The 17,853-nt window shown below is 46.3% G+C and overlaps 1 protein-coding gene across 1 annotated transcript in view; it reads left to right on the top strand.

Moving 5' to 3' along the window:
• Nucleotides 1–225: 225 nt before the first annotated feature.
• srcin1a (SRC kinase signaling inhibitor 1a) overlaps nt 226–17,853 on the top strand; it is a gene marked incomplete at its 3' end in the record, with an annotated part of 65,941 nt that continues 48,313 nt past the window's right edge. The window contains exons 1-2 of the mRNA XM_080775135.1: nt 226–579; nt 8,333–8,359. Coding sequence (XP_080631261.1) covers nt 232–579; nt 8,333–8,359 — 375 coding nt within the window. The 5' untranslated portion in view covers nt 226–231. The remainder of the gene's footprint in view (nt 580–8,332; nt 8,360–17,853) is intronic.

Below are 17,853 nucleotides of genomic sequence, written 5' to 3'. Positions count from 1 at the left end.
CGCATGCGTGCTGTGCGCGTGGTGATTCACTCCTCACACGCCTCCCTCCCCCTGCTCCCTCCCTCCCTGCCTCCTATACTTCCCCTCATCCCCCCCTCATCCTCTCTCTCTTTCTCCTCTTCCTCCCTACCTTTCCTTCCTCCCTCTCCTCTCCTCTCCTCCTCTCCTCTCCTCCTCCACTATGCAGACCAAGATGCGCGCGGTGGTGGCGGCGGCGGCGGCGGCGGTCACATGATGTCCACGGACGACCTGGAGTACCCGCGGGAGTACCGCACGCTGGGCAACGGCACGCGGCGCTTCTCCAACGTGGGCCTGGTGCACACGTCGGAGCACCGGCACACGGTCATCGCCGCGCAGAGCCTGGAGGCGCTCACCAACCTGCACAAGGCCGACATGGAGCGCAAGCGGGACGCCTTCATGGACCACCTGAAGACCAAGTACCACCAGCAGCAGCAGCAGCAGCAGCACCACGGCGGCGGCGGCAGCCCGCACCACAACCCGCCCTCCCCGTCCCCGTCGCACGCCGGCAGCATGCGGGGGAGCTCAGCCTCCGAGCGCGAGCGGGCCGCGCGAGAGCAGGTACGGTTATGGTGGCTCACACGGCGCGTTGTTGGGGGTTCGTTTGTTGTTCGGCCACATATACGGTATGTAAATGTCGGGGAGGCGGGGGCATTCAAACATTACCATTGTTATTAAACACTTAAACCATAGAGCTATTCTAGTCTATAGCCTGGGAGGCATACCGTTTTTTTGTTTATGATTCGATCGAGAGCGGGAAGAACTTACGTCATGTTGTCACTGGTCACTGGTTTGTAGTCATCAGGCCGGAACCACCTTCATATACCTACCTATAGTCACTGGTTTGTAGTCATCAGGCCGGGTATATGAAGGTGGTTCCGGCCTGATGACTACAAACCAGTGACTATTAGTCACTGGTTTGTAGTCATCAGGCCGGAACCACCTTCCTATACCTACCTATAGTCACTGGTTTGTAGTCATCAGGCCGGAACCATCTTCCGGAACCAGAATTACCCAACATAATTCCCTTGCGATCAAGGGCATCGTCATTTTAGGGCCTATACCAATAATAAGCCTGATGCGGCGTTTCTCCAAGTACTTCTTGGAATAGTTTGGTACAGTATATCCATCTTTTCTTCCAATTCGTAGTGACTGGCGAGACTAAAAACAAACAAAGACCAAAACAAAGTGTCGGAAACCACCTTACCGGAACCAGGCGTGGTTTGTGTCTAAACCACGCCTGGACCGGATCACACAGGCCAGGAACACAGACCAGGCTTTCCTCCAAGCTGGAAAGTGGTGACACGAGGTTACTTAAACCCTCACATCACTATTTCGTTCATATCGTAACATCTCCCCAACATCTCCCAAAAATTGTAAAAAAAACATTCAAAATAAAAATCAGATCTACAAGCTCACGACACATCATCATACTGTACTGTTGGCTATTTCCGCTATTCATTGTATGCCAGAGTATACACCTGTAGGAGAAAATTATAAATATCCTTCTTATTTCAACTGCATGGTTTGGGGTGGAGTCTATACTGTGTGGTCAATTAGCGGATATATCCCTGCTATTTATCGGGGGCTGGTCTGCGTTGGAAAGCAACACAGTGAGCGTGGCGCTGCGGCGAGTTCCGTCGACCGAGTCAGAGGGTGTGTGAAAGATCAATGTCCATCAGTGGGTTTTGTCTGCCATACAGTAGGAAGTCTTCATTGCTGTCTGTCTGTCACACCCCTCCGTGTGTCTCTCCATGTCTCCCCTGCAAACGCAGTGGCAGTGCAGTGTCGTCACTGTCTGCAGACCTCCAGATAGCGAGGGAAAGCTGTCCGCACTGAGGCGTGAAGAAAGCACAAACACACACACACACACACACACACACACACACACTCACACTCACACACGCGTGCACGTGCATGCACTGCAGACTCACGTGCATTCCAGCACCTGGGAACACTTCCAAGACCGAATGATTTTCATTTAGTCTTTTCATCATCGCCTCTCTTTCTCTGTTTCTCTCATTCTATAGTTTATACCTCATCAGCTTTTTCACAATTTCCCTATACCTTCCATGCTTTTCACCTCCATATTCCACCTCTCTCTCTCTCCTCTCTCTCTCCTGGTGGTTTTTCTGCAGCTGTAAATGCTGTGCATGGAAAGCCATAAATCTGGTGTAATCATACAATAGAAAAGCATTGGCGCTGATAGAGGAGAGGTGAAAGGGGAGAGAGAGAGAGAGAGAGAGAGAGAGAGAGAGAGAGAGAGCGAGAGAGAGCAAGAAAGAGAGAGAGAGAGGGGAAAGGGGGGAGGGTGAGTAAGAGACAGGTGGAGTCCATAGTTGCCATAGCAACCTCTCCCATATAAGGCAAGCCGGCGATATCGCGTTGCAAAGGTCAGGCAGTGGAGAAGGTAGACAATCACACAACAAGAGAGAGAGAGAGAGAGAGAGAGAAAGACAACGAACAAGATACGGAAGGAAGGGAGCACGGCGTATACGGACCGTAAAGTGACTGGGCATTTTCATCACGCTGGAGAGAGCAGAGAGGAGAGGAGGCGGCAGATTCACCGCTATCGCTCTGGGCTATAGCGTGGACGGGGGAGGAGGAGGAGGAGGAGGGGGGGAGGCGGAGCAAGAGCAGCCAGTAAATTAGCCACCAGCAGCAAGCAGACACACAGCTGCGAAGGAGTTAATCGGCTGCTGTGTGTCGTAATGAATTAAATAAAAGAGTCGCCACCGCATGTGCTACCGGAGAGAGAGAGAGAGAGAGGGAGAGAGAGGGAGGGGGAGAGAGGGAGAGAGAGAGGGAGAGAGGGAGAGAGAGAGGGAGGGAGAGAGGGAGACAATCGGAGAGAGAGAGAGAGAGAGGGTCTGAACAAAACACTACGAGGAGCATTCACTGCACCTGACTGACTGAGTGACAGCCTGCATGGGATGACTGGAGTAGTGGACATGTAGGCACAGGTGCACTGCAGGTGAGCCGAGGCTGCATGGCATTGGGGGCTATTGTGTGCATGTGCGTGTGTGCGTGTGTGTGCGTGCGTGTGCGTGTATTATGCGTGCGTGCGCACAAAGACTGTGCCGACAGGCATCGGATTGTATTCCACGCGTTGCGTGTTTGTTGTGGCTGTGGTTGTTGTGGTGACGTAGTGGAAGCTATGCCGGGTGTACATACAAGCAGGCTCTGTGAACAACAATGCTATACTGACTGGACAGCGGGTCTGCGGGTGTCATGTTCGCCTGTGTGTGCATTGTTGTTTTTGGGTGGTTGTATACAGTACGTGTGAAGGAGAATAGAGGCGTAATGTTAGAGGTGTTATAGACTGGAAGATGGATCAGGGGATAGCATACGCTAACGGTGAGGGGGGTAGGGGTGTACGGAGAGGATGAGAGGCAGGCAGGCATGCAGAGGGGCGGAGGAGGAGGAGGAGGGAGGGAGGAGAGGAGAGTAAAAGCTGCTCTGCATGCAGGTCAGGTAATGCAGCGCTGCTCCAGTGTCTGTGAGGCTCCGTCCTTCTGACTGCCAGAGCCCTGCGGCCACCGCCATGCGTGTGTGCGTGCGTGCGTGCGTGCGTGCGTACGTGTGCATGCCATTCGCGCATGCATATTATGGGCAGATGTAATCAATGCGCCTACATTGCAATGCGTTCGTCACAACTAACGCATGCAGTTAGGGATGTGTTTTAACCCCCCCCCCCCCCCCCGCCCCCAACTCCAATCATGAAGACTGAAACACACACATGGCTACATGCTACACTACACATGTACATGTAGCTGCATAATGTAATTCAACAGGAGACTTTGCTACAACATGACAAGGTGCTGGTTTAGAATAGATATAGAGGTTCGTACCATGTATACATTTAGCTCCTAGCGGGGACAGATGCACCGCCATTCCGGCGGGTGCATACTAACAGTACTAACTAACAGTACTAACTAACAGTAACAGTACTAACTAACAGTACTAACTAACAGTCCTAACTAACAGTCCTACAGTCATGAGTCCAACACCCTACCCTAAACCTCACCTCACAGGAAGCCACGGGTTCCTTTTTTTGTTGTTGTGATATGCCACACATGTCGGGATCCACGTGTTAGTTTTAACCTGCCGCGCGTTAGTTTAACCTGCCGCACATGTCAGGAGCGACGGTGTTGTCGAACTAACTTAGTATGTCTAACAAACGTATGCACCCCCATTCCGACTACGTGGCTTCCATGTGCGATTATTGGTTAGGGATAGAGTTATAGGGACATGGATAGTAATGCGGCGGAATGGCGATGCATGGGAATAGGGGGCTTCGGAATACCGGTGTGTAAGCGCTGCTATAGCGTAGAGAGCGGAACTATGATCAGCAAGAATCCATAGGTTTCTATAAATCCAATCTGGGTCCTCCATTGGCAAAACAAAGGAAAATAATTTCCTTTGAATTCGTTTGACGTTAGCAACAGTCTGTCTCGAGAGATTAGCTACTATAAATCAAGCTATGTGCTCTGACACTTCATCTATAGGATTATTATCATGAGGATCAAGGTTCAGTGGATAGTCCTGAGATGTATCCAAGGAAGTCTTTTGTTTTATATGGTTTATAATTGATTTAAGATTAGGAGGTTATAATCAGGGTTGTTCTATAAAGAAATCGGTATTGGGAGAAATCAATTGATTGTAATCGGATCAGGAGCAAAAAAACGTGATCGTGACATCCCTAGTTAATTATGCATGCAAACAGATAAACGCATGCATCATCATCACTACACTGTCAGTGTTAATGTTCTCCAGAAACACTTTGAAGTCACACCCAGGGCTTCATTTGCAACTCAAAGTCCAATTAGTTTAATTGCAACTCCTTGTGGTGTTGAAACAACTCAAATTGTTGAAGGAAACAGTGTTTATCAAATTTGATCTGTTGAATAAGTAGTGTTTAAGCAACAGGAAACACACACACGCACGCACGCATGCACGCACACGCACGCGCGCGCGCACACACACACACACACACACACACACACACACACACACACACACACACACACACACACACACACACACACACACACACACAGAGAGGCCACAAATTACCTCTGCATCATTAAAACCAGCCCACAGAATAATTGTGCTTTGTCGAAAACAAAATTATTACCATTGTGTCTCTCTGAACAAGTGAACTGCAATTATTTGCGACGATGGCAATGGAAGCCCTGAGCGGCTGAGCCACTGTCAGTGTTGGGTTATATCTACGGCTGTCTGCTGTAGCAGGATATACTGCTGTAGGGCCCCATGCAGCGAGACTGGATGAATGACTGACACATGATCAGCTACACATGAAGGCCCTATCCCAGAGAGCTCATTGGATGAATGACTGACACATGATCAGCTACACATGAAGGCCCTATCCCTTAACCCTGGAAGGGACCTACTTTCAGTGGTGGAAAAAGTGCTCAAAGTTAAAGTATAAAAAAAAAAATACAGTACAAAAGTCTTGGCTTCAAAATGTACTTAAAGTACCAAAAGTAAAAGTAGGCCTACTAATTGTGCATTTGTGTTTTCAAATGTATAATAACCTTTTGAAAGTATAGCAGATCTGCAAGCAATAATTGTAGTGTAGTAAAAGTACAATATTTGCCTCTGAGATGGTAGTGGAGTAGAAGTAAAATTACAAGTAAAATACTGTAAGTAAATGTATTCAGTTACTTTCCACCACTGCCGACTTTCACATGGCGTCACAGCGCCTGGTCTGACCGACAAAGAGCTCTTCGGTCGCTTGCTTCAGAAGAGTGAGTTGGTTCAGTACAGTACAGTACAGTACAGTACACTAGAATACACCACACATGCCAAGCAGATAAATACAATAGAGTGACTTAGAGATAGTGATCATTAGACTCGCTGGAAGAACACTCAAGCTCTCGTGGCGCGCGTTACGAGCTTGTAGGTCTGCTATTTTTGAAAAATCGAAGAACGACTGACATGGAAACATAGCTTTTTCAGAAAACTGTCAGGATGTAGAAGACGTTTTTAGAATCTGATCTCAGGTCAAAATGGGTTAAGCCCCAACATTAAACACATACGAGCCTCCATGCCTCAATGGAAATAGCATCGAAGGACAAAATATTCGACTCCCAGTCTCCCTATTGGGCCATAACATCTATTTTATCAGTGCTGTATTTGCAGTGTAGAAGTGGAGGGGTGTGTGTGTATAGCTGTAGCTCAGTCTAGTGCGTTCCTGGTGAGAAATCATCACCTTCTGATTACTTCAATGAGATGAAGGATCTGTCTGTGTCCGCTCATAATAAATCAGAACAAGTTATATGGTGAGGAAATCAATGGAGGGAAAAACGGTGGCATCTGAGCCACAATGAGGGGAAAATTAAATACACGGTGAAATTACATTGCACAAGTAATGATCTGTTTGCTCTCCGTGTTTATGGAAATAAATCTCGGCTCACGTTGAGGTGATATTAAAAAGGAAAGCGGATAATGAAAAACTCACAACGATCATAAATCAAAACGTGCCTGTCAGGTCTTTTTTTTCTCTCTCATTGCAGTGGGTAATAATATGGCCACTGTATAGACGGGATGGTGAATGGACAGAAAATTGCCCCCCGAAGATAAGAATGAGATCTGGAATAAGAGTTTGGATTGGAATTAAAATTCATGAACTGCCCTCATCCTTTTAATTCCCATGTCACTTTGAGGTATTTCTCGGGCCGTCGGTCGCTCGCTCGGCTCGGCCCCGGTTCTTTAACATTGGGGTAATTATGTTTTAATATCGGGCATATTCTTTCCCGCGGCCTCGGCGTGCATGTGAACACCGTTTCATATGTTAGCGGAGGAAGAAGGTCCCAAATGAATGGAAAGAGTTGTGCGAGAGCTGGAGATACGACGTGTCTTTTGAGAAAATGAGGAGTAGAGGTGCTGAATATGAAATGGAAGATGGATAGAGGCAGGTGAATCTGGGGGGGGTGGATACAGATACAGGAAAAGGAGATGTGTGTGTGTGTGTGTGTGTGTGTGTGGGGGGGGGGGGGGTTGGGGCTTTGGGGAGGGAGGGAGGGGGGGGAGCACCTGCTGCAGAGAAGTCTGGGAGGGAGGCCAAACTCCAAATAACAGTGTGACGTTTAATTCAATTCCACTCTTTTCCAATCCCTCTCGCCATAGGTCAAAGCTGACAGTCAGTTCAATGGTGTTTCAGGCACGCTGCAACCCTCTACGCCCTGCACAACAAAATGCCTTCTCGCGCCAATGTCCTCTTCTGTCTGCCAATAAACAACACCGATGACTGACTGCAGCTTTATTGAACCACCATGAACCACGCACCGTTCAGAATCACCAATGGGCACCGTTCAGAATCACCAATGGGCACCGTTCCCCACAGCAACCCTATAGCGTCCCTACTATGGGCATTTTTGGACATTCTAAAAAATTAATTATCTATTGAAGCTCACAGCGCTTCACGTTGTGATACGTTGAGAGCTTGTAGATCAGATATTTAGTATAGAGCACCTGTGGGGACCACGTACTGCCAGTGACGGATCAAACCCCATGCCAGGGATGGCCACGAAATCGAAGGCCCCGCGCAAAAAAAACAACACCGATGAACGACACTTTTTGCCTTTCACACGCCCAGTGAATGAACGCACGTGCGTTCAGCGCACCACCACCACCGCACGCACACGTGGCTATACCGCCAACACCATCGCCACTGAATCTGCCATTTTCGAGTCTCCTCCCACCGAGTGGTTAAGAAACTGTTTTTGGACAACCAAAAAACACTAGCGGGGGTTCGTTGCGTTGAAACCGGTGACCGTATGAATACAGTTTCCACGAAAGCAACAGCTGTACCTAGTCTATTGAAATAGTCTCGCACAGGGCACTGCGGGCTGCAGGCCAGGGTCCATTGACCACCAGTCAATGAAGTATATCGGGTTTAAGTGGATCATTTCTTAGATTGCATAGACTCTACCCACCAATACTATTCACAGGTATTGTTTCTTACAGTATAATGCAGAGGCTGTTCTCATATAGTTATGCTGTTATGTGGAGGACTGTGGGAATGGACCATGGAACGGTGCGGCAGCGTCATACATGGAGAAGCATTTGATTTTGTGTCAGGGGCCGGCGGGCGGGCCGGGGGCTTATTCCAGTTCTTTGCTCTTCCATCCCATCCATCTCCCTCTGCCTCGCCCATGAGGCCGCCACTGATGTTTTACAATGCTTGATTGGCAAGGTAACTGTTTCTATTCTAACCCGATGTCTCTCTGTTTGTCCTTCTCTCTCTCTCTCTCCCTCTCCCTCTCCCTCCCAACGAATGATGCTGCAGCAACAGCCCAACTACTGGAGCTTTAAGGTCAGTCATATAAGTCCACCTGTCTCTGTGTGTTATCGTCCTCACAGTCATTGTGTGTGTGTGTGTGTGTGTGTGTGTGTGTGTGTGTGTGAGAGAGAGAGAGAGAGCTCTGCGATGCGTGTCTCTTTCTATCACTTCAGACTGTGTGAAGCACTATTAGCCTACACAGTAATTCCCATGGTCCCACTGCGATGTGCCTACTGTATACTGCACCATTGACATTGGTGCCTCTGTACACTGTGTGTGTGTGTGTGTGTGTGTGTTTGTGCGTGTGTGCGACATGTGTGCATGCGTGCGTGTGTGTGCGCCAGAGCTCCTTTTTAATCTGCAGGAAATGATTCTCTGGCTTTATGATACCTCCAGTCAGCTAGCACTATAGTGTGACCTTGCCGAAGCATTATCCGGGCTAATGACAGTATAGACGAATCCAGGAGCGGGTCTCATGGTCGTAGCTTACGTATTTCCTGTAGGCGGACTCGACGTAGCTGTGGGGTTTAAACCCTCACCAGGCGCACCTCTTCTACTATAGTGAACGTCAGAGTATAACTGATGTTAGTCTGCCTCAAACGTTACTCTTTTACCTGCTTTTTACTAAACACTAACTAACTAATTACAAAGATGCCCAGAACATCGGGATGAACCTGTGTAGTTTATGGCTGCTCCAACAGTAGTGGCAACATTAAAAATGTTGTCAAAATATCCACCGCGGTGGCTGAGACCAGAGCCATTGAGTAATGGTTGAGACAAAGCAGTGAAAGGTCCTGAAAGATGCATAACGTCAGTTACCCAATACCCAATCTTTCTGTTTTATGAACACAATGCTGCTGTACTTCATCATACCTCATCCTTTAAATGCTTAGTACGAGGTATAAAATACAGCAGCAATTGTGTTCATAAAACACTGAAACCGCTCCTGGATTCGTCTATAGACGTTAAGAACTCTCAGACATGCTGAATGAACACTTTGACATTATTACCATGGCAACTTGAATCCATGCTGAACAACTGGGAATCCATGATAGGTTGCATGGACAGGTGTGAGATCCGAGCGAGTCTGAAATACGTCTACAGTGATGTAGTGATGTTTTGTTCTTGCTATTTTTGTATTGTTTTAATTCCGATCTTTTAATTTCCCCTTGATGATGATGATCTTGTTTTTAATCTTGTTTAATATCCTTTTATTGTTCTTTTGTTGATCTCTTGTTTATGTAATTACGTTGGGCTGCATTTGATGACAGTTTTCTCCGGCTGCAGGGTGCGGCTGCATTAATAACTTTGGGGCAGGCTAGTGTTTAAATGGACAGGGAGACATCGAAGAGGAAGGAAGCATGGGGAAGGATCAACATATTATGGAATTTCAGAACAGGTTCTTCTGACATATATATCCATGGAGATCTAAGGGTTTGAGCTTTGAGGTCAGATGTAGAGTTGCTGGCCAACATTGAGGGATCTCCATATATGGGCTTAATTTGCGACAGCAGGTCGCATTTACTATAATGACATCGGGGAACTCTGATGTCACGTGATGTGACGAGATCTGGGCACCATAGGGCTTTGCCATGTATGGGGATTTTGAGCGATGACGGACACTGACGGACAAAAATGTACGGTTTCATAGTAAATGCGACGTGCAGTCGCAATAATTAGTATTGGTCCATACACTGCATATACCGTATTTTGCTGTGAAGTCAATGCGTGCACTGCCACTCCTCAACATGTGCCAGACTGTGGCGTAGGTTATTGTATGTTATAGGGCCTGTTGAGAGAGAGGTAGTATGTTGTACTGTGTGTCATAGAGTGTGTTAGGAGACAGTTAGGTTGTTACTGTACGTCATAGAGACTCTGTTGAGGGCCGGGGTGTGTGATGGTCTGGAAGGACACCCAAACCCTTACTATGACACATGAATGATCATACTGTGGGGAATACTGTTGTATCTGTGTGCATTTCCCTAATAGCACACAGCATGTTAGCCATCTATCAATCACTTTGCCATACATTACTCTAGTCTGTGGCTTTGCAGCAAAGATTAGTGTGGCAGCAGTGGAGGTGGGTGTTTGTGCTGGTGGTGTGATAGCACAGTGCCGAAACAAAAACACCATCAATCAACTGGTCTTGTTGAGTGGCAACAGGTTTATAGCGGCCGGGGAGGCGCTTTGCTTTCAGTGCACCTTCCTCTGTGAAGATAGCCTCCTCTGTTGAAAAACAAAGTGGCACTTCATGATGCCTTTTTACGCGCTTCCTTAATCTTAATGTGATCCAGGAAGTGCCAGCATCACAGCTGGTAGATAACGCAAGAGAGGACGATAGTCAAGTCAATTTTTATTTACAGTATATAAAGCATTATTTAAAACCGACCAGAGTTGAACTGCAAACAGAAACGTTTGCATGATGTAAAGAAAAAAACAATTTATAAAACATTCAAAGGCAGAAAAAGTATGTTTTTAGTCTCGATTTAAAAGTGTCTAAAGAAGGGACAGTCCTCCTAACAGGGAAGTGTTAGGCTATATTCCACAGCAACAGCAAAGGCTTCAACTGGCTCCCGGGACAGTTAAAAGCATCTGGTCAGAGCATCTAAGTGGCCTAGTGGTGGAACGGGGACACAGGAGGCCCTCTTGTCCATTCAGGGCTAATAGAACCCAGGGCGGAAAATAGATTGGGACAACAGGCAATCCGAACTGAAAGGTTTCGATCTTGGCGGCACATTGGCTGTTCCCTGAATGACAACTCTGAGTTTGAGTCACAGCCACCAGAAACAACTACTGTAGGCATGTAACGATATATCGTATATCGATATATCGATATCGATTTTCAAAAAATCGGGGGGCTAGTGTGTGATGTGAAATGTGAGCTTTAGTCATATTCCATCATATTCAAGTGCTTTTGTAGAGAAATGATAGTCACTTTCAGTAGTAGAGCACTGTAGAGGGGAGCTGTGTGTGTCTGTGACTGTGCCCAGGTGATGATGGTCGTTGATACTCATCAAGGAAGGCAAGTTTCTGCACTGTCAAAAGTAATGCTACTTCTTATCTTCTTTTGGGGGAAGATAAATGATATAAAATAAAATAAACAGTAATTTTTCTTTAAGATATATATATTTTTTAATATCGTGAAAAATCGTATCGTGAACTCCGTTACATGCCTAGAAACAACAGTTTCAAGTTATTTGTAACCTTTAACACTACATAGTATGTGCTATGACGTGCTCTGAACCCATCCAGGAGCACTTGATCAATTTTCATGAAATACTACTACTAGGTTATCATGAAAAACGATAACCTAGTAGTATAGTAGTAGGTCAAAGACAACATTTTTTAAAGGAAAGATCATTTAGAAATCTATCTAAAAAACTGTGGAGTTAAGTGTGGACCTTTTGGCGACAGGCTGAACGTCGGCATTTTCTTTTTCTTTCATAAAATGGAACATCACCCGGTCCTGTACCGAGACAGCTGTTGATAATTGACAGAAGGCTGGTGCCAAATCTGTCTAGTGCCTCTTTAAGGAGGTGTGAAAGAACAGAGTTAAGACAGCGGGTTGTGGATGTCCTCTGGGAAACTATCTCCAGTAAAAAAGGAAAGGATCACATATACGCTCAATGAACATAAGAGGCTAAGAGCAGTATAGACACAGGGGGGACAGAAGGTCTAATATATCAACAAACAGAGAGGTTTTCACAGGTTGGTAATGCATTTATTTATATAGTGTCAATAATCCCCATCGTCCTGGGATTATAACAGACATGATTTTTTTCATTTGCTCTGACAGCATCTTGCTATTTAGTCAGACAGTCTCTCAGGATATGTTAAACTTTAATAATTTAAGCGTATCCTTTTTTTCCCATTCATGCTCCGCCCCTTGCTGCCTTGTGGCACTATAACTATAGTGTCATTTTGTCCAGGGCTGAGATTTGGGTTTAGGTTTAAGGTTTAGGATCTGGATTTTAAGGGGAGGTAACAGGGTCAAGGATGCTTAAACAGGTGGAGTTGAATATAGTGACCAACTCGCCACTCAGGTGGATCTCACCCAAACACAGTGAAATAATACAATTCTGTACATACAAAACTACTACTGTTTTGACTGCGACGACGGAGTGGCTTTCACCCCATTATCTCAGTTGGTGCAAATGCACTCCCCACAACATTATTATTTGGGGGTTTTCTAGTATAGTGTATGTACAGAAGTATGGAATTGCCAATCCGTGTTATTTCACCATGCTTATGGTTATGGTTTATGGCTCCAGCTATTGGAGTTTAAGAACTGGTTTGAGGGATGCTATAGGTTTGAGCATTAAGCAGGTATTAGGCTATACTAAATTATGTTAATGAATACATTAACCAATATTGACAGACACAACTATATACGTCCAGTTGAATCAAAGGGTGAGAATGGCTGAGAAAACAAAATGATTGACAGTTGCAGCCTCGGTGAGGCTTTCGACTGTCGTTTTCCACCTCCCTCCTTTTCATGGGCAAAGAGGATTACGACATCTCCCCCTCCCCTAGAGGAACATGCCATTTTCTCTCTCCCTCTCTCTCTCTCCGATGGCATCGGTGAAAAAATCCACAGCAATTTTCTCTGAGTAATCTTTTTCCACGGATTGGCGGCTTCCAGAGACATAAGGGGAGATCTCGGGAGGGGCTACAGACAGACAGGGTCAGACAGGCGTTGATGTGGAAACTTACAAGGATGGAGAGCAAGTATGATGAAAGCCAAAGGAAAGTTGAAGACAAAGGGATGTGAGAGAAACGTCCTCCAACCCCCGACAGTTTTCTAACAGGACATGCTTGTGTGTCTGCGCTGTTGACAGACAGGCTCAGAACAGGTTCTTTATTACAAAACGATCACACTCGTGTGAAGTGAGGGGCGCTCTTATCATCGTACGTCATCTTACATCACAATCCGTGCTCAGCCAATCAAATCAGCCAAACCGTGGTTGGTATACACACAAACACACAAAGCTTTGGTGTAAAGTGAGGGGCGTCCATACTGTGGCTGCCACATGACGTCATGACGCTTAAAGCAAGGCATTACAAGTCCAAAGCCTTGGCTGCCACATGGAGTCACGAGTGGGGACTCGGGAGGACCTGTTGATTTCCGGGCGGTTTGAAAGGCTGAAGGTGAAGGCTGAAGGTGAAAAGAAAAGGAATGGAGGATGTGCGAAAAAGATCTGTTACAACCTACGTTGCTGGAGATTGGAGAAATAACACTCAGGGGAGAAACACTCATTCTCTTTTCACACAAATCTGTCTGCTCCCTCAGTGGGGCCCAGACAACTAGCGAGACGCTTATCAGCAGCGTAATTAGAAGGCAGTTGTGGTGGGTGCATGGGTGGGTGGTGGCAGCTGGCTGCAGGTGCATGGGTGGGTGGTGAGTGGCTGGATGCAGGTGCATGGGTGGGTGCTGAGTGGCTTTGGAAATGTAAACGTATGTTTTCTCATGCCAATAAAGCCCTTTGAATTGAATTGAATTGAGTGGCTGGCTGGGTGCATGGGTGGGTGGTGAGTGGATGGGTGCATGGGTGGGTGGTGAGTGGCTGGGTGGGTGCATGGGTGGGTGGTGAGTGTCTGGCTGGGTGCGTGGGTGGGGAATGGGATAACAGGTATAACCCTCTGCTACAGGTCTTTAGTTCTTTGATTAAACTCTCTCTGGTTCTTATACCATAGCCATTATAATGTACAACCCTATTACTGGAGTGCTGGATCACTTTAGCAACAACTACTGTATCCCCCTGGCCTTATTACTGAGCTACCCTCTGTGTGTTGTGTGTGAGCTATACCCTTTGTGTGTGTGTGTGTGTGTGTGTGTGTGTGTGTGTGTGTGTGTGTGTGTGTGTGTGTGTGTGTGTGTGTGTGTGTGTGTGTGTGTGTGTGTGTGTGTGTGTGTGTGTGTGTGTGTGTGTGTGTGTGTGTGTGTGTGTGTGTGTGTGTGTGTGTGTGTGTGTGTGTGTGTGTGTGTGTGTGTGTGTGTGCGAGCACATGTACGTGTGAGAAGAAATAAGAAGAAAAGGACATGAGGAGGGAGGAGGCTGCTTGGGTTTTAATAAGCCTATATACACCTAATAGCCTCAGGTGTGTTTGAGGCATCCATGTTCTCCTTTTTCCTTTTAGTCATGTTCCGTGCAAAAGATGGTTTTGTTCTGGTCTAGATGATCCTCTCCTCTGCTCTGTGCTCTCTAATAACACAACGGTAGTGTAGAGTTCACGTTGCGATCTCAGTGACGTCGAGCGAACATGTGCTGTTGAATTGAATGGCCCCTGGAAGGGGAATACTGCAGCCAGTTTCTTCCCAACAGGCGTGTGCATGTATTGTATTGTCACGTTTAGCACTAATGCCACAGTCCTGGGTGACACATTGTCCCATTATGCACTATCCTTTACCGTGTTAAATATCAACACATTGAGGATATAGTCATGCATAGCCTAGGGCATGTTCATTTAAATGTATGTACTGTACAAATAGATTAACCACATGAGTTGATACAGTAAACAGTAAATGTCTGTAGAGGGAGATTTACAATGCACACATTATGATCCTGGAAACTATACCACCAGCACTATTTTACACTTGAGCAGCTCCACAGCTGTAGATAGACATTCTGCACCTTCCTCATATACGGTAACGGTATCATATCGACGGCGGCTATTGACGGACGTGGCCAAATTTCCCTCAAAAACGGATTGTCGCGTGGATTCAAATGGGTGTCCTTTGACTCCTTTCAATGGAACTATATGTGCTTCTTGAATGCTGAATGTTATAGCGCAGCCTTGCAGGAGGCTCCACAGGCATTGTGGGAAGTGGCAGTAGCTCGGTGCGGGTGCATTATGCAGTTCCCTTGCCTCAAAGATATCACAGCTGTGTTCTCTATTTTAGCAGTGGCAGGAAACTGGTATTTCTGAAGCACAGAAGCAAAATTGCTTTCAACTTCACAAAGCTGCAGTTCAAAGGACAGCTACAGAAACCGCTGTTGCACTTTGTATAGACATGACTAGTATTTTATTTGAGACAGCCTTACTCATCTTATATGCAGGAAAACTGTTGCTCCTATCTATGAAAGAAGCAACAGTCTAACCGTGGGCTTAGCTTCTTTCTCTTTTTTTTTTAAACGAATATTCTCAGTGTAATTTCACGCTAATCTCTTGGCTGCATGTCTCGGCAAGGATGTAATACTCTGCAGGGTGTCGCTGCCATGTGGCGCGCTGCTGCGCTTGTCTCCAAGTCTGGAACTAGTGGCTGTATGGTGTGGTGTGGGCACTGGACACTGCTTAGATGATTGTCTGGAACTAGTGGCTGTATGGTGTGGTGTGGACACTGGACACTGCTTAGATGATTGTCTGGAACTATAGTGGCTGTATGGTGTGGTGTGGACACTGCTTAGATGATTGTCTGGAACTAGTGGCTGTATGGTGTGGTGTGGGCACTGCTTAGATGATTGTCTGGAACTATAGTGGCTGTATGGTGTGGTGTGGACTGCACTGGACACTGCTTGGATGATTGTCTGGAACTATAGTGGCTGTATGGTGTGGTGTGGACACTGGACACTGCTTGGATGATTGTCTGGAACTATAGTGGCTGTATGGTGTGGTGTGGGCACTGGACACTGCTTAGATGATTGTCTGGAACTAGTGGCTGTATGGTGTGGTGTGGACACTGGACACTGCTTAGATGATTGTCTGGAACTATAGTGGCTGTATGGTGTGGTGTGGTCACTGCTTAGATGATTGTCTGGAACTATAGTGGCTGTATGGTGTGGTGTGGTCACTGCTTAGATGATTGTCTGGAACTATAGTGGCTGTATGGTGTGGTGTGGTCACTGCTTAGATGATTGTCTGGAACTATAGTGGCTGTATGGTGTGGTGTGGACTGCACTGGACACTGCTTAGATGATTGTCTGGAACTATAGTGGCTGTATGGTGTGGTGTGGACACTGCTTAGATGATTGTCTGGAACTATAGTGGCTGTATGGTGTGGTGTGGACACTGCTTAGATGATTGTCTGGAACTATAGTGGCTGTATGGTGTGGTGTGGACTGCACTGGACACTGCTTAGATGATTGTCTGGAACTATAGTGGCTGTATGGTGTGGTGTGGACACTGCTTAGATGAATGACCCCATCAGAGAGAGCGGGTGGGACCGTCCGTCAGTATCACCACCACCCTGCATGCTCAGACGTTGTCTGTCCATGGACAGCACCAACTGCAATTTTGCAGTCACTGATTCTTCTCAACCAGTGGTCCATGGACCACTCATGCGTGTGTGTGTGTGTGTGTGTGTGTGTGTGTATATATATATATATTTACATATAGTACATTTTGTTACATGTATCAAAAATATCTTTACCTAATATTTTGGAAGTCCATCAAATGCAATAATGACTGATAATTGCTTAACTGAAAACAGTGGATCTATCAGCAATATACTGTACATATTGTTTTGTGGAGGTGGAGTGGGGTGGTCCTTGAGGACTGTTTAAAATTCTGGTGGTCCAGTGTAAGAGATACAGAATGTGCGTGCGTGCGTGTGTGCGTGCGTGCGTGCGTGCGTGCGCACGCACGCAACTGAATTACTGTATGTATTGCCTAGACAAAAAAAGACATTCCCGAGTAGAATAGTTGATGTCATTGAATGTGATTGAATTTGCATGTGTTTTCGTCCGTTTCGTTTAACACGTTTTAATGAACAGCGAATGAGCCCTCGCGATCGGGAATGCTCGACATTCGCCCTCTCTGTGTGCTCCCCTCACAGCCGGCGTCGCGACAGTATAACTAGATTAATTGGAATCGCTATACAGCTATAGTGCCATGCTGAAAATCCCATTAAGTCAGTCAGACCAAGAGGGGAAAATGAAAAACAAGAATACAAATAAATAAAGTGTCTCCGTCGGGTGGAAACCTCATTTTATGTCCAATACTTTTCAGGATTCAAATTCTAAAATAGCAAAAGTCAGACATGGACGACCATTCTCTGACCCTAACCTGAACATAACCATGCAGGCACGGGAGCAGCGCCGTAGACGGCAGATTGACAAGCTCAAAATGCTACTTTTCATGCTTTTGTGTGATGCTGATGTCGATAGTATGATCATCAAGCAGGGCATTCATTTGTGGGGGAAAAGAAGCAGCTTTTTGCAGATTATGAAAGTACAGAATGTATAAGCTTTCAAATGATGTGTCATTCATTGAAATCAGAAAATAATATTTGAATAAGATTATGCTCGTTTGAATGTAGTCAAACCCCTTAACCAAGAGTCTGAGTAAAAGGCTCTCAAAGTTTTGTGGAAATGTTGTGGGAATGTAGAATCTGGACATATAGGAGGCTTCTGCCCGACAGCAACATAATAATAATAATAATAATAATAATAAAAAGATCCCCTGTGTGTTCCACTGGGTTTGTGATGATAGCTAGCTAGCGGATGTGTCTGGAGCCACGCACGCAGCATCCAAACATCAACCGTTGGCATTGTGGGAGCTCATTACCAGTGGTGGAAAGTAACTAAGTA

Source organism: Protomyctophum bolini, assembly GCF_963924005.1.
Source record: "Protomyctophum bolini genome assembly, chromosome: 11".
NCBI lineage: Eukaryota > Metazoa > Chordata > Actinopteri > Myctophiformes > Myctophidae > Protomyctophum > Protomyctophum bolini.
Note: the sequence above shows the minus strand (reverse complement) of the source record. Positions and strands in the feature narration are given on the sequence as shown.